General features: G+C 45.0%; 1 protein-coding gene and 1 pseudogene across 1 annotated transcript; both read left to right on the top strand.

Annotated features, from left to right (window-relative positions):
• The window catches only part of LOC137882265 (steroid hormone receptor ERR2-like), a 95,812-nt pseudogene that overhangs the window by 186 nt on the left and 72,999 nt on the right, over nt 1-22,627 (top strand).
• Nucleotides 2,210-21,412, top strand: LOC137882266 (uncharacterized). The gene is made up of 2 exons (XM_068724464.1): nt 2,210-2,257; nt 20,126-21,412. The coding sequence occupies exons 1-2, from the start codon at nt 2,210-2,212 to the stop codon at nt 21,410-21,412; spliced, it is 1,335 nt and encodes a 444-aa protein (XP_068580565.1).

Genomic DNA, 22,627 nt, shown 5'->3' with positions numbered 1-22,627 from the left:
AGCTCACAAGACGCGTTCTGATGGGTGAGTAGTCTACAATGTCACACTATAGTGAATAATTAATTGCAGCTCTCTGTTGTGTTCGTGTCTGCAGCGCTGTGGACTTTAATTGTCTATATAAACTGAATGTTGTCGGTTTGGACATGAACGGTGTCTCTGTGGTGGGACGTGTGTACGTTGGCATGTTAATGCCTTTATGTGTGTTATTGACTTTAACATGTCTATCATATATCATAATCATTGTCACCACGTTCTTAAGAGTATATTTTAAGTTGCCTACATTTTTACTTTTGTACAGCTTAAATACATTGTTACCCGGGTAACTTCAGTTCATCATGAGCCTCATCCCTGCTGTATACAGTAGTGGAAACGTTGATCAGCTACAAACGTATACTGCTTTTGAATGCAGGACTTTTACTCTTAATGGAGTGTTTCTGCATTAACATATTAGTATTTCTATTTAAATACAGGATCTGAATAATTGTGTAGAGGTGCCTCTCTTGGCCACATGGGGGCAGCATTGTTACATACAAACTCCTGTAAAGGTTAGAACGCGCAGAAGGATTCAGGTGAGGGGCACGAGAGAGAAAACCCATAATCATCAGTCCTTTTGTGTTCCCAGTGCCACGTTATGATTGGTTCTGTTGTTATTCAATCAGCTTGGAGAATGAACTCCGTGAAGTCCTACTCTGAATGAATCACTGCATTCAGCTTGTCGTTGGCATCACTAGAGATACAGTTGCCTCTGAGCAGCTCTGCTATGAGATCATCCTGACTGGAGGCCAGTTCCCCCATTCCACTGGTTCTCTCATGATCACATTGTTCTCCTGTTAGCTAACGACTGATCCTTGGCAGACATCGGTTGTTTCTGTCATGCTTTTCATTGGTACTACGGGTTCATCTGCATGTGGAGATCTATGGATTATTAATGTCAAATCCAGCTGCTGGGATGGCATAAAGTACCGTTCTCTGCACTCTTCCAGCCGCCAGTCATCCACAACTCAGACACTGCTGTCGTTATTCTAACGCCTCAGTTCTGAAGAGGAGAAAAGACCAGATATAATAAAAAGACCAGATCTGTGTTCGGTTGCATCGAGGACGCTCACGGCTGACATCACCCCCTCTTCACTCATCTGTCGTACAGTATGCTGCACGGCAGAGTTTCCTTTGTTATGACCTTTTATTAATGTGGAATATATGAACTGTAGACGGGAAGGTCACAGGAGGACGAGGACGAGCAGGGTGTGACTCCTGAGAGCCTGCCCACCCACATGCAGAGACGGGTGTTTGAATGAGGCCCCTTGTGTGCACACGGCACTCTGCTGGAAGAACTTACTGCACATGCAAACAGTGACGTGGTTCTTATACCACGGGCCTGCTGCTGCTTTGTTGCCGTTCCTTTGGTTGCTTGATTCTTCTGCAGTGAAACTGTGAAAGTCTTAATCTAAGTCTTAATCTCTTAATGCAACCCTTTATCAAGAATGACTATTCTCACATTTAATGTATATAAACATAGAGTTGAGTTGAACAGATCGGTCCCTTTGTCTCTGACACCCGATCCAGCTCCTTGAGTCAGTATGGACCCAGTATGCAGCAGGCCTCCATCCAGCTGTTCCTCAAAGGATGGTTGACTCTGTTTAACTGGCGCTCCTCACGCTCACGCAGCAGGATGTGTCATCAGAGCTGGGCAGCCTTCACCGCCTTAAAGAAACGCTGCTGTGACGGACTCCCAGCGTTGCCTCAGGACGGGTGATGGTGTAACTCCCTCTCGTGGCCGCCGCCCTCCAGCACCGAGTGCTCTCTGCTGAGGCTCCGTGGCGCGATGGTTAACTCGGTGCTGTTGCTGTTGCATGGTGAAGTACGTCACTGACCCTGAGGGCGGCTGATCCTATCGGCCTGCTGGCGCTTCTCAGATGTTATCAAGTATCCGCACCGTGATCCGGCCTGCACCCACAAACCCAACACCCTCAAATACGCTGCAAGAATAGCCAAGGTTCTGGTTAAAGGCATTGTGCAATGCTGTTAAGTCGAGCTGGATTTAGGGACTACTGTGGACTAGATTGAAGACCTTCTCACTACTAGTTAGAAACTCAAATTAAACCATCGATTTGCCAAAAACGCTGCTAGTTATAAAGGAATATGAAAAAGTCTTATCATTTTATAGAGATGAGAAAAAATACAGAAACAGGAGGTTTATCTTTCAAGGACGATGCTGAAGGAACAGCAGAGAACGTGTCTGAAAGAGCGGGAGATGAAGGTGAAGCACAGTCAGCGGTAAACACCGTCACTCACAGATGGCTGCTGAACGAGCCCCTCATCCTCATCTTGCAGCCATAGAACTCTCTCACAGATGGACTCGGAGAAGGGAGGCGCTGCTACCAAGTCAGAACTGTGAAGGGATTCTTGAGAGTCGGCAGTGGCTCGGTGCCAGAGGAGCTGTGCTCGGTGCCTGAGTCGTCTTCTTCTTCTTCTTCTTCTTCTTCTTCTTCCTCACTCTCAGAGGAAGTGAAGACAGTTCGGTCAGTTTGTGCTCCAGTCGCTCTAATGAATGTTTGAAATACCAAACGTAGGAAATGTATGTTTGGTATTCTGTTCTGAACACACCACAGGTATTTGTTGATGACTCCAGGTAGGGCAGAACATGGGACAAAAAGTAGATCCTCCAGTAGAGACGAAGAAGCCACATCTCTCCTGGTCGTTAGGATGTAGTTTCATGCAGATTCATCCCTCGTCTGACATACTTTGACGTATATTAAATCTCATTCAGCATCCCTCCTCTGTAGTTGTGTAACATTTTAAACCATCTTTGTGGTTTGCCATGATTGCTGCACAAAATGGTTTGGTGCCACACCAGCGCTTGCCTTCATTGTGTCACACAGAGCAGGGCGTTGTGATGCGTGTTGATGAGCTACTGCAGTCGGGGACTACTTTCTTCCAGTGTCCCTCCGTGCCGTTCATTTTATTGTTCATGGGGAAAATGTCTCAGCCGGTTAAAAACGGAAAAATCGCTTAATTCTCCCTCCACTGCAGAGCTACTGTTCTGGCTTTCAGAGCGCTCCTCCGCCTACGCAGCTGTCCAGAGACTGATCTCCATTGAAAGGTTCACGTTTATGGGCATGTGGAGGTAAAGGTGCCACCGAATCCAAAGGAACAACAGCGCTGTAGGAACATTTTTCTACCGTACGGACGCTTAATGACAAGCGAGGTATTCATGCAGCTGTTTGGGAGAAAACGCACCTTGATTCACCTTTTTAGAAGTTTCTTCTGAGAGCAGAGGGGCCTGGGCTGCAGCGTTTGGAGGAGGTTTGGTTTCTCTGCCTCGGGTTTCAACGCTGGCAGGCTGATCAGAGCACAGAGGGTTTGTGAGCCTTGGCACCGACACACTGCACCGGGCTCTGAGGGCCCAGATTAACCTGCACAGTAGTTAAATAAACACACGTCCGTGCGTGGCCCGCATGAATGGACGTTTCATCACCGCTCGCTCCATTTCCTGATCGTACTCGTCTCACACCCTACTGCACCCCATGATGCAATCAAGAATAACAGTCAAAACACTAAAACATGTGTAATATTGACTGACAAGGGAACATATGTATGGGTATAGTGGGCACTGTAGAGAAAACTCCCCGAGTCGCCTCCTTCGCTCGGGGCTTTTTCCATGACTTTTCCTCTCAAGGTTTGGTTGAGATCGCTGTCAGTTGTTAGCTGCTTCCTGTGTTCACTGATCAAGCCTTGCATTGTGCTCTTGGGTCCCAGTAAAATTACCTCAAGACCAAATTGGCTTGACCCCAGTGTGAGTCTGTGGCAGAGTGGGGGCGGACTTTCAGACAACAGGACGGGAGCTTGGTGGGGTGTAAGGTAAACCCCCACGGCGGCGGCTCGTGTTAAAACAGCAGAGGGGGGCGGGGCTTGTGTTTGTACACAGGGAACCCCGGGCTGCTCAGTAAAAAGAGCTTTATTATTTAGGCCTCTGCCAAGCAGAGATCAGGGTGGAAAATACACAGGATCCCCGGCGCCAAGTCCCTCGCTCTCGGAAAATCCGCCCCAGAAGCGTCCAAACGACGGCCTGGATTTAATCACCCACTGGGTCACGTGTCCTCCGTCTGAAGACAGAGCTACCCTCAACCTACAGCAACGTGACTCCGTTTTATTAAGAAGACTTTATTATGAGACGAGGTTTTAATTCCAAACACAATTTCAGAAATTACCGTCTGTTAATAGAAACGTTCTCTTTAACGTCACACTATTGATAATACACACATTCATGCTCCGTGTACTCTACTGAATATCAAGCATTGTTTTGCAAAAGACAAATATTTCATGCACTATGAAGTTCATACGTAATTTCAACTAAATTATCGCTAATAACCTTGATTTTGTACATTTCTTTGCCTCTGCACAGCGATCGTCGCTGCTTTTGGGTCGTCGGGTCCATTCTCGTGTGAGGGATATCTCAGGAACCTCTAGAGAGGATTTCTTCAAATTTGGCACAAACGTCCAGTTGGACTTGAGAATGAACTGATTAGGTTTTGGTGGTCAAAGGTCGCTGTGACCTCACAAAACATGTTTTGGGTCATAACGCACGTATTCATACGCTAATTACGACAATTTCACACAAACGTCTAATAGGATAAAAATGATGAAGGATGAGATTTTGGACAAACATGGATGTGAATCTTTTTTCAGACCTTGTTTTAAAGGTCTGAATCCAGTAAATAAATGACACCAAAGACTTGAATCTGGAGTCCCGCCTCCATCCTCTAACTAAACTGTTTGAAGGACATCTGAGCTGGTGCTCATTGTCTCAGGAGTCCATTGTCTCAGGAGTCCATTGTCTCAGGAGTTTATTGTCTCAGGAGCTCATTGTCTCTGCATTACAGAAAACAGGTCTACAATCTTCTCCGTTTTCTTTTTATACTCTGCATGACTACATCATGCTACACTGTGCCAAAGCACTGCCGGACACCAACGCCCACCAACTATGTGTTCAAAGAGGATTTCTTCTTAGACGAATTCCTCTGAGATCAATCACCGGCCATAAAAAAGAGAAAATCAAGCCCCATCACCTCCACGACCACTTTGATCCACCGAACGCCTTCTTAGATCACAGGAAAATGGAATTCTTCAACTGACAATCATCTGGATGAAGATATTAGAAAGTGAAGGCAGAGAGACTCGTTTCCAAAGCTCACCCTGTTTGTGATTCACCAAACAAACACAGCTGTTGGCTGACCGGCACCGATCCAGCCGTAACTCTGTTGTTAAGATGTTAATATAGATACTGATAGATGTATCGATAGCCATATTAATTACAGGCTCATTCACATTTCAATGACAGCACGTGTTGCTCTGTCACACTTGGACTCAGCCGGTGTTTCTCCTGTTCAGTGGATTCTTGTTGATGGAGCTAGAAGAAGAAGAACGTTGGACTTCCATTCGTCATGCTGCTCCGTGTCTGGATGTGTACAAAGCAACACAATAACGTTGAGGCGACACCAATCTCAAACGCATTAACAAATGGAATATTAAAACAAAATGTGAACAAGGCCTTTGCTGGTGAAACATTGAGAATTGCATCATCTAGGGATGTAAATGTATTTATCTTGAAGTTTGCATCTTGCCGGTTGCCTCAGCTGTTTGAACTTGGCCTGGTTTATTAAGATTAGACAGTAACTGCACAGCGTACTATAATGCATAGGTAAGTATGGGACGGTCAGAATCAGCCGCTAAGTTCCTTTCTGTTGGTAACAAGTATGTGAATCAAGACGAACAGGAGATCTACTGAAAGTCGTATGAAGGCACCTGCTCTTCTGTCGTGGTGCTCAGTCTTTGTCCTCATTGAATCAATGACCTGCTGTTGAGTCATTGTCTGGACGCCTCGGTCTATTCTGGGTCCAGGATCCTCTGGCCGGCTCTTGTTTGTTCGTCCCGCTGTTTGACAGAGCAGGTGTGTGAATCACCACACGGATCTTTTACTTGCTGCATCAGCCGTCCGTCTGCTTGCCTTTTTGCCCTTCGGGCTGAATATCATGTGAATTCTTTGGATTTTAGGGAGGTAAAAACCGCCATTCCTCTGGAAAGGATCCTTTGGCAAGAGAAAGGTCAACTGTGAATGTGATCACTGAGAGCGAAAAGGGAAGTTACATCAGCCCTGCAGTGAGCCAGGCTAGTGAATTACGATCAGTCAGAGTCTTCCACAAAGCCCAGTGAATGTTTAGGAACTGATTAGGTCAACTACTGAACCCACTGCCTCAGCAGCGCACACGCACACGCACACGCACACGCACACACGCACACGCACACGCACTGTTCATGTGAATACGTTCCTCTGTTGTAAGAATACTCGTGTGTCTGTGTGTATTTGTTAAGTCTACCACTGGATGCAGAGTAAGAGGTCAGGGGTCAAACAGGGCGCTTGAATTCCCCTTTAACCCAGTTCAGCCTCGGCGTATGGAAGCTACTGAAGTAATCATATCATCACAGTCCCACACAGCAATTAGTCCTAGCTGTTGTATTGCTTTCAAAACATTAGTCATTACACAAAAATGCAAAGTGATGCAACAGATATCCTTCAGAGAGAAATCCAGGCTGACGATGCATCACATTTGGTTGGGGGGGGGGGGGGGGGGTAAACTAGAGTTAATCACAAGCTCAAACTGAAGCTTTAATGATCCATGAGGGGAACTTTGGTTGCTCTTTCAGCAAATAGCAAACGGCTTTGAGAAGGAAGACTGAATGTGAGCTCAGATGTTCAATGTTCAACATCCAATATTATGTGAAATGAAAACGTACCAACAAAAGATGGATGAAGCAGATCTGTAAACCTTTAAATATATTGAGCCACATAAATAAAATTAAAAAGTGCTTGTTTGAATACACGATATGCTGTTAGTAGTATTACCATCGGTTCTCTATCAAGCCCTGGTTGAAGTTCTACAGAGTTAAAGTCATTTATTTGACATTCCAGCAATAAGATTTACAATCACAAGAACTATTATTCTATCAACGTTGTTTCTCAACAATAGCATGGTGTAGTTGGATCCCGCTGGATATTCACATGTAATAAATACTGTCATAACACAATTTAAATCACCCTCGCCTGCAGTATGAACAAATTCACACAGTTCTCTCAGTCTTTTGGCACGAGTGTGACATCCTTCCTGTGACTCTGCAGCTCTGGCCACCAGCGCTCTCTTGAGATGACGTAAAATGCTTTGCTGGTTTAAAGCTAATATTGTTCTATGGGATTTGCAAGGAAATTAGGGGTTTGCTTGAAGCCTACTGGGCCCTTCAGCAAGCTGTTTCCAGTGAAAAGTGATCTGATGGAGCCTCCACTCATCTTCATGAGGAGCTCTCGTTGGTGTTCCATGAAGAACAGATTAAGATGCACGAAAGAATGTTTCTCTGAAGTGAACTGGCATCATAATGGGTTGATTTTAAAACACCATGTCTTTGCTGAGTGTATTGACAGAATAAATGAAGCACACAGTGGCAGCCTGTTGTGGTTTAATGCTGATGCATGGTGTCAGCGTTCAGAGTCACTCGTGGTTGTATTGCTCATTTGCTCCTTAAACCACGCATTATGGTGTGGCTGCTGCTTGCACAGAGTCCTGGTGTCTGTTTTCGCAACGGCACAAGAAAAACACGGCGCTGCCATGATCTCTCACTCTACTCTCCATCAATCCACAGTGTGCACCGCTGCTGCCCTCTCCTCCCCAGATGACTCTCATTAGTTAGATGTGAAAACCCGCTTCGTCTTGATTCCTGTGGTGGAGAATTCTCACTGTGTGTGAATTCATGGAGATTATGGAAGTTATTTACATTCAAACTTTTGTCCTTTTCTTCTGACCGTTTCATTACAGCGGACCGTCAATGAAGATATTACGTCGCCTGCATTTGTTTCTCGTAGCGCCGTCATTATGCTTCAGTTCCTTTAAGTCCTTGCTGTATTGGGAGCTGCTCTAGGAGCCGTTAACAGCGAGGCTTCTGTACAAGGTGGCTTTGCACTGTCAACACTTTAACACATCAAAGCCTCCTCTTCCCTTCCTGTGTGAAGACGCCCTCGTGTTTTCAATCTCCTAGCGAGTGTTGGACTTCTGACTCTTTTTCTCAATGCTTTTCACACAGAGCCGTGTGCAGCAGTGAGTTGCAGAGCCTGTGGAGCTGCTGACATGTGCACCGGCTTAAACCTCCACAGCTAACGTCATCCACCATTGCTGGTCATCTCTTAGCAGCGGGAGAGAAAGACCACTGCGGTGAGCATTTCTGCGTTATGTTATCTGCCACTAATTAAAGGCTTATGTTAAATCTAAAAATGTTGAGGATTGCAAAAAGCTTTTTCTCATGGTTGTCTATCTAAACACAGTGGTTGCTTGTGGAAGAAGTTCTGGTTTCCTCTGTTGGTTTCAGTTTGTGAGTTGAAATCCAGACTTGTGATGAAGTGTATTGACTTTGGTTACATCCTCTTTTATTTTTCTGATTTCAAATATTTCTAGACTGACTTGTAACAAGTGATAATAATCACTTCTGAGCTGAGTGGACAGACAATGATGTGGTGTTTCAAACGGAAACAAACAGGACTGAGTTAGTGTCTAAAGTCTTCAGAAACTACCAGCTAGTCAAACCAGTGATTTACTAAATTGCACAGAAACGCTAAGAAACGTCTGCTGTGCCGCCCAATCAAAAGCAATTAACAGGAAGTCACCGTACTAACCTCTAATCTCTAAATAACGTCTTGTGGTACGACCCTTTTCATTTAGCTGATGCATACATCTCCATTTAATAAAGTAAGCCAGGTTCAGGTTCAGGTTCAGGTTCAGGCCTCAACTGGCTGCTGCTCCACAAAGACGCTTTGTTCTGAGCTCTATGTACGTCACTGTCACAGAAGAAACCACTGTCTTCATCTGATGGATTCTTCTTGAGCATCGGTGTGATCTGCTGAGTCTAGAATGAAATGTATGCATGTTGGGGGATAAAGATATCTGGATATGATAGCTGTTGATTAAAGTTAAACAAAATGTTTTAACTTCATGTTCCACTGAAAGTAGAAATGTTTCTACATGACGTCTGCAGTTGTCCAGTAATCTAAAGACAAACACCACCACTAAACCGCAGATGTCCCCAAAATAGAAAGTGTGTCTCTAACAGCTGATCACATATATTTACTGAAGTCAGGCCGATGACAATCGACAGTGAAACTCTTTTCACACTGTGATGGTTAAACTGTGTAATGGATGTAATGTTGCACACATGAAGAGCCAATGAAACGTCTTCCTCTCGTGATATCGCTCCCTCTTTAGCCATATCTTTATCTTTATCTTATCTTATCTTATCTTTTATCTTTATATCTTTATCTCTATCCACAACTACTGCGCTCTTTAAATGTAGTCTGGACAGGATCACACAGCTGCTGTGCGATGTGTGTTATGGTTTAAAGGTCTGTGAGGAGAAGGGTGATGCTGAAAGGTGACTCCGTGTGTGTGGTCTCTCCATATCCGATGTCCTATAGGACACATGCACGCACCATGTTGATTTTCAGAAGCCTTAGATGTTTGTTTAAAGTGAGCAATTGATACTTGCCACTGGAAGAATTTCCCCCAATTTGGCTCGGAGTGTGAGAACAAGGAGAGTCCAGTCTGCCATGTCTGCCTGCTGTCGGCGTGTGTTATGCTACGGGGAATCCGCTGGCCCTGGTCCTCCTGCCTCTTTGGAGTTCACTGCAGCGGCAGCAGCAGACCACACATACTGCCACTTTAATGTCTTTCGGCTGAGGATTCCTAGTGCCGCTGCCAAATTGCCTATTATTGAAACTTTCAATAAACAAGCAAAGTAATGCTATGCCTCTGTTTGGTTTGGAACTACAGTTGAAACGCTTTAAGAGCACTTTTTAGGACACTAAGGAATGAACTATTTGAGGAGAGAGCAGACGCTCTTACTGGAAGATCCCATGAAACGCTCTGAACTGAATTACTGTCTTGCTGCTGCTGCTGCTGCTCTCCAGGGATGAAGGGTCTGCTGAGACTTTGTTGATCACTGCTCCATTTAAGAACCACTGAAGTGTCCACGGCGTCTTTGATCTCAGCCTCTTTGACACCTTAACACACAACACGAAGAGGCTGAGCCAGGATCCCCTCAGCTGCCGTCTCTGCCAGCATGGCGCTGCCTCGGTAAAGGGAGGATCTTTGCACTTTGTTTTGATTCCCGCTTCTTACACCAGCAGCATCTCCTCTCATGCGCAAAATGGTGCATGGTTATCATTTTGATCATTTCATGCTTGTCCTTTCAGCGGCCCTCATTCTTGTGTCAGTACAGAGTGTGGGCCCTAATCCTTAATGAATGTCTTCTCCTGAGGCTTCACATGGAAGCACATTCCAACCTCGGGACGGTGAGCAGCTGGGTGACGGCAGCGCAGCGTGTTTTATTTCATCCCGCATTGTCAGATATTCATGTTTGCAGAGCGTGATTTATCTTCGTACAGATCGAGGATGACAGCCAACCTGCGATGAAGGGAGACGCAAACCGAAGCCTCACAAAGTCTGGTCAGGGACCGGACTGACGTCGGCTGATAGAAGCTTCCTCTTAGTGCGTTTCTGCATCACTTACAAGATGTCTGACAGTTTCATTTGAGAGGACCGGCCTTCGTGGGAAGATCTGGTTCGACTAATGCAGGCAGAGACGGAAAACAAGCAGCATCATATTTTATTCAAGCTGAATAATTGCTTCCCCAGTTATATGGACACAAGTCCGGGTGTAAAAGTAACTGCCTCCAACAATGCTGCAGTGAATCAGAAGTATTTATGGGGACCCCCACTAGCTGACACTTCAGCCTGTCTATTTTATTTCACGTTACAGCATCATTTTTATGTTGTGTGTGTGATGCATCGTTATCAGCTCGGGACTCTGACGATGCTCTACTTTTACTATCAATATCAATAACGCCTCAGTATCAATATCAGAACGAACAGGCCAGAATAAAGGCTTCACTTCAAATGTCTGATCTGCCTGAAAACACAAGAATCTAGAATATTCTGTTCAAGAAAAGTGCTTTATTTGAAACCAGCACAGCTCACTAATTCATGCTGCAAGTATGTTCATGTATAAATTGAGGTATTTCCTCTGAAAACATGAAGCCGTGACTGAGAGCAACTACCCTGCAGCGCTCTTCTCTCCACCGTGGCATCCAACCAAGGTTTTTATGTTCTTTCCTGAAACTCAGGTGCAAAAGCAAACAACGGTTGCCATAAGCGTCAGAGAGGATCTATCTTTCCACATTCTTCTCATTCTTCTGAACACTGCAACCCTGAATTAGTGGTCCTTAAGGTCATTTAATTGGTGAAAACCAGCCATTACCTTTTCATTACCGAACTCTCTTTCCAACTGTCTTCTGTCTTTATCAGCCATCCAGACGAAACGTGTCCATGAGCTGCAGATGCTGCTGCTGCTGCTCTGCACACTCGAGGATAAAACTGCAATTAATTACATCATCCTAACGGGCTAAAGAGGCCAGATAATTGTGAGTCCCCTCACTGTAAAACATTTTGCGCAATAATAGCTCCCAAGCTATAGTGTTAGTGATGCCAAATGGCACAATCACAGACTCTGTCAGTCCAGAGGGGCACGCATTCCAGTTTATTCAGTTCCAGTCGGAGATAAGACGGTGGGAAATTCATCGTGCATGTATGAGGTTAGAAATGGAGCAGATTGCTTATGGCAATCGTCCCCAGTGCTTAATAGCGCCTCATCAGAAAGACGAGAACCTCAGTAAATCAACACGCTGAAGACTGGAGGCTCAGAACATCCCAACAGACATGTCTGCAACACATAATGGAACGACTTAAAACAACGTCTGTAATGAAAGACTTAAGGGTTTAGTATGTTTGAAATGAACTGGTTCTACGAGGTGTCACCTGACATCTAAAGAGGTTGCTCCCAATGGCAACCGTCTTTGTGGTCTTTGTAGTCTGGATACAGTTGATCTTACAAATGGGGATAATTGACGATTCTTTTGGGCAATTTCTTCTTGAAGGTATTGCGGCCAGATGCACAAAGATTACAGTGTGATGTGAGAGAAGTGAGGCGGAGAGGCTTTCAGAACACTCTGATCTTTGTAGCGTTGTGACGCCTTACGGAGGCCTTGTTCAAGCGGCTCAATGATTGTGTCTTTATTTCCGTTCTGTACATTTGTTAAGTAGTGTGCGTTGATGTGTGAGCCTCTCCTGAGTTGAACTACCTTTTTAAATCAACTCATTTATTAGTCGACACAATTGTATTAGTATTAGTCGACTAAGAATGTCTTAAATTGAGGACAGAGCTCATCTGGATATTATGGGTTCAACCTTAGCTTACATCGTGGTCTAAATAAGAGAGGAGCGAACAGGAAACACTAACCTCTCCTCATCCAACATGAAGCTCTACATCAGAAGGCCATGCTGGCTTCCTCCTCAGCAGTCCTTTTCCTCCCAGATGACTGCTGGCACCTGTGAGACACCCACCAACATCAGCAGTGAAGAAGTCCAGGGAGGAATTGTCATGCTACCCGTGTTTTCATCACACCTACTGACAGATGTGGTGAATACCTCAGCGATGTCACTGGACCTCAGCAGCCTGGGCCTACTGATTCTTGGAGGAGCTATAATCAAAGTCTTGGCTTCTCAACCAAGTTGGAGTGAGATTTCTTTACTGTTTTAAATGCCGTAACATATGTCATGATATTTAAATACAATTATTTGCCATTTCCACCATAATACCTGCACAGAATATGTTGAACCTGCACAGTTGGCTCTATAAAAATGTAAATATTGGGCCATGGGAGCAGTGAAGAGACTTTCATTTGAGCCGTTCATCCTCAGATGCACAATGAATTCAAAGCGGCTCGACACTAAACTCTTTGAATGTGCTCTATCAGATCCACTGCGTGGCTTCGGACGTACCACGATGTGCATGTGCAGTAAAATGATAATGGAGGGAACAGAGGTGCATGCTCCGTCTCTGCCGTTATCAATCTGTCATCCACCTCTCATTGTCCTGCAGCCCAACCGTGTCTTCACCAGTTAGCCATGCAGTCATTTCTTCCCCCGGTGAATTATCGCTTTACATTTACTGTGTGGTATCTCAGAGGCTCTGGAGAGCGAGGAAGGATCTCATGGAAACTCGCTGCCGAAGCCAACAGGGACGAGAGGGTTAGGGAGGGAGAGAGAGACACTTTAACGGCTGGTCAGGAACGTCTTCTCGTAGTAAGACGTATTTAGGACCGTGTCTCCTAATCTTACATCCCAGGCTGTAATGGCCAGCCATTCCCAGAGCGCTGTGTTTCCCCGCTGGATTAGCTCATGAGCTGTGAAATGCAGACTGTGGAGCAGAATTGCGAGGCCTCAGTATTGTAATGTATGTGTTGGTCCGATGCTGATCGTATCAGCGGTGGTGGTAAAAACACTGCTCTGATGCTGTGACATGAAAAAGTACTTTGGGCCGACGTCCACGATAAGATATGATTCACCACGCGGGCACACTGCTCTTATTGATGTCATGTTACTGAAAATAAATCTCCTCTGCTCCTTCAGCCAAGCCCGGATCATCACTTGGGCCAATGTTTTCTTCGCCTTTCAGGCTCGCGGCCAACATAATGCAGCCTGATGCCAGCGGGTTGCTAGGCAGGCGTCTTAATGACCGTCTGTAACGGCGTTCACTCGAGAGAAAAGACAGACGCGTCAAAGCACAGAGTGCCTCTCTTGTATCTTCTCCACGTGGAATGAAGCTGAACTTGTGTGTCTGTGGTTCTGGCTGTAGCCCTGTAGCTTCCTGGACTGAAACTGTATCTTCACAGAGCTAGCCACAATAATGAGCTCTCCCAGTGAGCCTCTTCTGAGCTCTCCAGACTCCCACAGGAACGCCAACGTTTAACTGGCAAATTAACAATGGGAAGATCAACTTTCCTTGTAATTAATTTCTGTGGCATTTTTATGGGCACTTACTTTGGGTCACAGTAAGTAAACCTTCAAGGTAAGTGTAATAGCCTCAGAGGGGTCTTCAGTTTGGGGGAAAACGGATATAATTATTGGAAATGGAAAGTTTTCAATATGTTTCTCAGCTTTTTGTTCATGAGTCTTCCCTGGAAAGGTTCTCTCTGAATCTGGACTCTGAACACTTATTTACATTTGCATTTTAGGTATTTATCTGGTTATTCTATCGACCTCAGCTTGTAATGACCGGGATAAGCTCAACATTGTGTATTGTAAAGTATTACAGGCAGTGAATGTCACACAGTCACAGCGCCCATAATAGAGGAAATACACATTGCTTATTATTAGTGGGTCTAAGAATGAAGATTAGGAGGTGCAGAAGAAAGTAAAGTCAGTAAAACGGAAGATGTCGATTACTTATTATTGATACAATAATGCAGTGACTCAGATATGAAATATCAGAAGAAGCAAGTCCAATTCAATCAAGGGAGACGAGGTGTAATGAGTCAAATGTCAGCTGTTCCTACCCAGTACCTTTGACTGTCACCAACTGTTCATGTTGGGCCTGTGTTGAGTCTGTGTCCTTCACTTCAATGAGACAGAGTAGAGAGCAGCTCTGTTTAACTCTTATAGTAGAAATGAGTCTTCAGGGAATATTTTCACTTTTTGTTACATGTATTAACTTTATTGCTCAACGTTCAGTGAACAGATTGATGCCACTCTGCTGAAACTGCGTCTGTGGTTGTGAGGAGGCCGACAGCTTGTCTAATCTTTGCATGTTGTCAGTAACTCTGAGGCTCATTGACTGTATGACGGGAGGACTGGAGCTCAGCAGCTCTTGACACGGAGGCTAGTTAGCCTGTCGGCGGTAGTAAATAAGACGCGTGTGTTGTTATTGACTTTGGTTATGATGTCAGAGAAGAAGGACTGCCTTCCATTTCTAAGTTCCAAATTCTAATGGATAAGTGTGTCTTTATAGATGTCACAGTGCTGAGACCCTCCGCTCCTTTAAATCAACTCTGAAGACGTCTCTGTTCGCTGCCTTTAACTGAACCAGATTCAAGGATCCATTTCCTGCATTTTACTACTGTATTCTATTCATCACAGCTGTTTAGTGTTTTAAAAAAAGCTCATTAAAGAGCAATTATTAAAACACATTTAATAATGTTTCAATGAATGTAGTTTTTAAATCTCCTTTTCTTTTGCCTTGTGTTTTGATGCTTTTGATGGATTTATGTGAAGCACTTTGAATGACCCTGTTGTTGAAATGTGCTACACTAATAAACGTGCCTTTCCGTTTACTCTTGCTTCCAGTCTTCATGCTAAGCTAAGCTAACACACTCTTGTCTCTATTAAGGCTCTAATGCACAAACATGAGCAAGAAAGCAAAAAAACATTTCCCAAAAATGCTGACCTATTCCTTTTGAGGAGAGGCATCATTCTGGTAACGTCTGTGTGTGTTCAGCATATAACGCTTTACACAAACTCAGCCCTCATATGTTCACACTTTGATACATGAGACTAATTCCCCTGTTTTTTTTTAATTTTTTACATATTTTTTCAAAAGCACTATATACATTTGTCAGTAATGGCTGTGAGTTAAAGATTAACATCTAATCGGATTTCAGCCAAAGAATCCCAACACAAGTCTGTTGTGAATCTGTTCTCCACCACATCTGTAGATATACTTGATCATTATAGAGGCTTCAATTGATCGACCATGTGAAGCTAACCAACAACATACCTGAACAACCTCCAAATGGCCCGCTGTCTATTTTTAACTCTAGGTTTTGCTGGATGTGCTTTTGAAAGAAGTCATTTTTGGAACATATGGCACAATTTAGAATTGGGATCCTAAGAGCAGGAGTGCAAACAGGAAGCTGTGTCTGTAGTTAGCATACAATACTTTAACTTTCTGTTTACTCTCTTTGTGTTCATCACATTCAGATGGGGAAAGAAAGCGGCCATTAAGCATGAACGCGCTGAGTGAAGGGCTCAAATTGTGACGAAAACGAATCCTTTCTCACGAGGTTATTCTCCGTTCCTCAGAGCAGCACATTAATCATGCGTCCCATAATGTGTGTCACATAATCCTGCACAGTTGACTTTTATATACAGCAATAGATCTTTTCTAAAGATGAAAGCTGGACATGAAATTGAAATCCTTTTCTTTTTCTTTGTTGTAAGTTCTTGGCATTAAGCGGTGATTTGAGTTCAGTGAGTTCATGAAACCTCCTTTAAGTGAGAGCGTCCAACATGCTGATAGTCCAAGAAAGCTAATTGAGAAGCTGAAATGAGAGAGTGTCGAAATGAGGGATTTGTTTTTTGCTCTCCTTATATTGGGGGGGAAGGGAAAACCTCTTTTCCACCTCCATTGTTTTAAACCAGAGCCAGATGATGGGCTGTGCCCCCTGACCCCTGACCCCTGAGGTAAGGAGCCGTGCTCACGGTGAGCAGCGACATGCTAACGAGAGCTGCAGTGACAGCAGATAAGCACACTCACCGTCTCTAACAACTCCACCACATTGTGTTCTCGACCAAATTTGTTTCCCAGCAGCTCTGGCGCTGTGCTCCGTAATTGTCGAGGCTTCAGTCTGAAATTGCAATCTTTTTGTGGGATCCACTCCCAGTCACATTTGAATAGCTGTGATTGATCAGTGCAGAGGGGCTTGTCGTTATGTAAGACTGCGGTTCTACTTGTCTTTGATACTCTAGCTCGTATTAGCTAGATGACACATTTTTGACTCAAAACGCATCATTGAAACCGCAACATGTTTGCATTTGATCGCCTCCGAGCACAGCGCTCTCTGTGTGAGGCCTCACTTTTGGAAGAGAAGTATTGCCTCTGGATTAATTTATCAAATCCATCTGATACATGTTGTCTGATAGCAACGGTAAGCAAACCATCAGTGAGGCAGCAGACGCCTGACTGTCAGTGCCACCCAGCATGTACGGGACGACTACCGCTGCTGGGAAGTCCTCACAGATACTGTTTACGCTCTGACTCATGCTTTACAGTGTGGGGCGGGGCCTGGATCTGGATCTGGTTCTGGTTGCCTATAGTTTGAAGAGTTGAGCTGGTGTTCTTTAAGAAGGGGTCTGGGTTTATCAATCCTGCAACAACAGAGTGATTTGAGGTCAGACTGCAGAGTCCATGTTAGAATGAGTTTGTAGTTTCCTCGGTGTTTGATGGTCGACCTGCTGGCTCAATTGTTCGTTTTAAAAGGCTGCTGGATCAGTGTGTGTTGGGAGGTATGGGTGAAGCCTGAACCCCATATTAAAACATTATGTCATTAAAAGCAAAAAATGATAACAGATGTTCGTTTAACCCCCCCTGAGAGCGCGGGCACTGCACACCAGATCTGCCTGTGAAGCGGTTCAAACACAGACCTGGACTCTGTATAAAGTCACAACACTTATTCTAAGGAACAGCAGACTTCTTAAAGCATGTCTTGGCAAAGGACACATGATGTTAAGATAAGCTAAAGGGGTAGGGGGATTCTTCTCTGGAACTTCCCTGATACATTCCCCCATAAACTCCATTGTCTCTGGACAGTTTTATTTCCTGTAGGGAGGGAGGGTTGCTCTCAGATCTCCATCTTTTGTTTAGTATTCTTGATTTCTTATCAGATTGTAATGGATGGAGTGAAAACCAAGCCAGAAGTAGAGATCATGGCCGTTGTGGGACTTTATAAAAGTTCAACCCTGTGGATTCTGCCTACATTCACAGCACTGATGAAAGATGAATGACCGATCTGACGCACAGTAATCAAGGGAGGCGGGGTGTGATTGTCAAGGCTGCAAAGGAAACCAAATCCTGCTCGAGCACAAGTAGTGTTGCAAATGCATGCATGGAATGGCTTCCTGGGTCAGTCGTAGTACACAAACAGCTGAAGAAGTGTTCAGTAAACCCTGTGTGAAGGAGTGAGGCGTCTGTGTGTTGTGTTTCAGACAATGACTGTGACATGTACATGCAAGTATTCAAAGATGGCTGCTGTCTCTTTACATTCCCATGCTGACAACTAACTGCCTGTGGTCTTTGCCACTTCACTTCACTGTAGACAAACTCCCGCTGCTGTTTCTCTTACTGTGACAAAGTGTTGCTTATCTTCAGCTGTGTATGTGATGGCATAGATTTTCCTTTTGACGCCTCACGTACAAACTCAAATCAGCAGTGGTGTCACATAAATACACTGTGTCAGAGTGCAGAGAGCCTGCTGACGCACAAACTGAACACAGCACACGATAATGTCACGCTGTTGGAGCTACTTTAGAGAGCAATGCTAGCTAGCATGTCGTGCTGCCGTTTGGCCTCTTTCGTTGTTGCCATGAGCTTCACAGTGAGCGTGGCGTTACTGTAGGAACAGTAAGTCATCGATGTGCTCAGCAGGTCTGCAGTGTTCTGTGCTCTGAGGTTAATGGAGCCTTTCTAAATATGCCAAAGAGTAAGTGAAAACATAATGCCGTAAAAATAGAATCACTGACTTGAGAAATTAATTAAAATAGCTGAATTAGTCAATAAAGCGAGTTGAAATGGTATTTGTTATTCCATCTTTGGACGTTGTGGGTTTTCTGTTTCCTATTACACTGATTATGTTTGCGGTGCTGAAAAGATAAAACTGAATTTAGACCTTAATCCATGTAATAAAAGAAGCATGTTCGTCACTGGCTGGAGAAGTGGACCGTTGGACGGCCGCAGCTTGACTACGAGATGTTTGTTATTTGCGTTTTAGCAAACATAAGAAAACACAGCTGATCGGCTCCGGTTACAGCCACAGAGAAACCACTGTTTGACTTGAAGGGAAGACAAAAGGGAAATGGCATTGAGGTCTGCAGATGGAGGGCAGAGCAGTGGTGACTGGTGGTGGTTGTTCTGTATGTTTATCTCATTCAGCATCTGGACACATTCCATTATCGGAGCGTTAGAGACCAGAACTGAACCAGCAACAGTTTGTTTAGAGGCATTCGATTTCACTGGAAACACCATCATAAGACAGAAGAGCGCTCCTTGGGAGGCCATTCCCATCAGGACATCAGCGACTGGTTTTAGGAGCGCCGCCTGCCAAGTCCAAGTCTCACTGGTGTGTTGGAGCATGTAGTGGGAATGTGGGGGGGGGGGCTGCGCATTAGTTTTTGTTTACAGTGACGACAGGATGTGACTTGAAAACTATGCAGTGTTGGTTTTAAATATCATAGTGAGGTACAGATTATAAATCAAAGGAACACGAGAGATTTTATCCGATTGTGCTTCTGCCTGACCGGCACCAAGCTCCAGAGAGCCCACTGGCATCAAGGTGTAGATTCTAGAGTCCAATCCAGATGGAAGGCAGCAGTAGACCAGCTGAAGCTGTGATATAACATGTAAAGGATTTTACCAAATGAACAATATAAATATAAAATACATAAGAATTAGATAAGTAGCAGGGCTGTGCTGTCATCAGCTCCAACAATAGACCTGTGTGTCAACCGACACGAGTCGCTTCAGAGACCTAGAAGAGTGTTATTGGAGCAAAGTGGTCTGCCTAGCTTTGGGATGTGGACCCTATAAATGAAACTGCACCTTATTTATGACGACCCAGCCCATAATATATCCTCTACACACACACACACACACACACACACACACACACACACACACACACACACACACTGTGTGAGGCAGCCTGTCGCCTATGGAGCGCTGCCAGCCAGAGGAGTCATGAGGTCTCGTGCAGATTAATGGGGAGGCACAAACCAAACATGTTTCTCATTGACTCTGTGGATGAACAGCGTGTCTTTGCTTCTGCTGGTTACTCGGCAACACCAAGGCTGAAATATCTTGTTACTAATAGAAGAGTCATTACGGCGCTATTAGAGATGTACAAATTTGACTTTTTCCACTTTTGTTGAGTAATGCTGGCATTAGGCGGCGCATGTTAACGGACAAAAAAGTCCAACAGTGCAGTTTTCTGTGTCCACAGACGGAACAGTTACGTTATTGTTAAAACTGAAGAAAGTTTCTTCACTTTAAAAACTTCAGTGAACATTTGAGTTTGTTGCTTTTATCAAACTGGACCAGACCAAAGACCCGTTGTGTCTCTTTGTGATGGCTCACTGTCACTGTCAGCCGTTGGTCCACTCCTTTTGAAACGCTGAACACTCGATTGGTGTAACGGCTTCTGTTGAAGACCAACTGTGGCATCTACCGTCCATTTATCGTCAATCTACAGCCCAACTACCGTCCAACTACCGTCCATCTACAGCCCAACTACCGTCCATCTACAGCCCAACTACCGTCCATCTATAGCCCAACTACCGTCCATCTACCGTCCATCTACAGCCCAACTACCGTCCAACTACCGTCCATCTACCGTCCATCTACCGTCCATCTACAGCCCAACTACCGTCCATCTACAGCCCAACTACCGTCCATCTACCGTCCAACTACAGCCCAACTACCGTCCATCTACAGCCCAACTACCGTCCATCTACCGTCCAACTACAGCCCAACTACCGTCCATCTACAGCCCAACTACCGTCCATCTACCGTCCATCTACAGCCCAACTACCGTCCATCTACCGTCCATCTACCGTCCATCTACAGCCCAACTACCGTCCATCTACAGCCCAACTACCGTCCATCTACCGTCCACCTACCGTCCACCTACCGTCCATCTACAGCCCAATTACCGTCCATCTACCGTCCATCTACAGCCCAACTACCGTCCATCTACCGTCCATCTACCGTCCATCTACAGCCCAACTACCGTCCATCTACAGCCCAACTACCGTTCATCTACCGTCCAACTACAGCCCAACTACCGTCCATCTACAGCCCAACTACCGTCCATCTATCGTCCAACTACAGCCCAACTACCGTCCATCTACAGCCCAACTACCGTCCATCTACCGTCCATCTACAGCCCAACTACCGTCCATCTACCGTCCATCTACCGTCCATCTACAGCCCAACTACCGTCCATCTACAGCCCAACTACCGTCCATCTACCGTCCACCTACCGTCCATCTACCGTCCACCTACCGTCCATCTACAGCCCAACTACCGTCCATCTACCGTCCATCTACCGTCCAACTACAGCCCAACTACCGTCCATCTACAGCCCAACTACCGTCCATCTACAGCCCATTTACCGTCCATCTACCGTCCATCTACAGCCCAACTACCGTCCATCTACAGCCCAACTACCATCCATCTACCGTCCATCTACAGCCCAACTACCGTCCATCTACCGTCCACCTACCGTCCATCTACCGTCCATCTACCGTCCAACTACCGTCCATCTACCGTCCATCTACCGTCCAACTATCGTCCATCTACCGTCCATCTACCGTCCATCTACAGCCCAACTACCGTCCATCTACCGTCCATCTACCGTCCATCTACCGTCCATCTACAGCCCAACCACAGCCCAACCACAGTCCAACTACAGCCCAACTACAGCCCATGTGGTTGAATGCACACGGTTCAATGTAGACTTTGACAATTAGGCTGGAAAAGGCCTTTTACACCAACTTCAACAGCACCTGGAGAATAGTAGGACATGCCTATTATACTGGGTTTTATTACAAAGTCGCAGAACATAAAGTGGTCAACACGTCTGTAGACACCTGTTTAAAGATTATTTTAGGAAATACCTGGTTTTCATTTATTCAGCTATATTCCAAACTCTCCAGTATATGAAACACCTGGAGACGTTCTCTCTTCCACCACACATTGAAGCTGGGGGAGGCTGTTTATTTTTGGCATTATTGGGCAAAAATTCCACAATTCCATTTCAGCACATTGTAATTCAAGTGGTACCCCAGAGTAGGTAGTCCTCTGGAACAGGCAAAGCAAACACCAGCATGTGAACATACAGCCCTCCTCCTGCAGGTCTCCTTTGCAAACTTGTTGGCCTGCAACGGAATACTGAGATCTGACGTTCTAGCGAGCGACGGTACCGTTTCACAGATGGAGAGAACACGTTGCTTATAGTTTAGCCATGAGCTCACGCAGAATGCTAAACTGTGAGGGAGCCGAGCTGCTGCTTTGAGCAGCGGGCTAAACTGTTAACAACATGTTCTGCCTCTTGAAAGGCTCCGCCCATATTGCCAGACTCTTTTTTTTTTTTTTTTTGGGTTGCTATGCAGAGTAGGCAGATGTTGCCAATGCTGGCATAGCAACTTTTGCTGAAGGACGTCCCGCCATTGAATGACGCTTTCACCGTCTGAAGGGACGAGCGTCTGTGTGGAACAGTTGTATTTCCTGTCTTTTGCACTTTTTATCTGTTTAATCCATGCATGAACTTTGTTCTCCAAGATACAAACTTATTTCTTCCTACAATATTTAAAAAGACAAAGAACATTAACATAAGCAACATATAATGCATAAATCCAAAGGCTGTAGGCTTGTTGGTATTTCCAGTATTTCCTTAAAGTTTCAGGTGATTAAACACTAAAGAAAACATATTATTATTATTATTATTATTATTATTATTTCAATCCTTTAATGCAAGGTCGCATGATGCAAGTGTGTTCAAGAAGGCCTTTATTCTCAACCTTTATTCTCAGCCTTTATTTCCAGCCTTTATTCTCAGCCTTTATTTTCAGCCTTTACTTTCAGCCGTTCGTACATTTGCTGGGGCCTCTTGCAGCTCATTGACTCGGTGACTTTTACGCGTTGCGTTCCT

This window comes from Cebidichthys violaceus, unplaced genomic scaffold, assembly GCF_023349555.1.
Source record: "Cebidichthys violaceus isolate CVI_PGR_0920_01 unplaced genomic scaffold, fCebVio1.0.p SCAF_31, whole genome shotgun sequence".
Taxonomy (NCBI): domain Eukaryota; kingdom Metazoa; phylum Chordata; class Actinopteri; order Perciformes; family Stichaeidae; genus Cebidichthys; species Cebidichthys violaceus.
The sequence above is the reverse complement of the archived record's forward strand: the minus strand, read 5'-3'. Positions and strand labels throughout refer to the sequence as shown.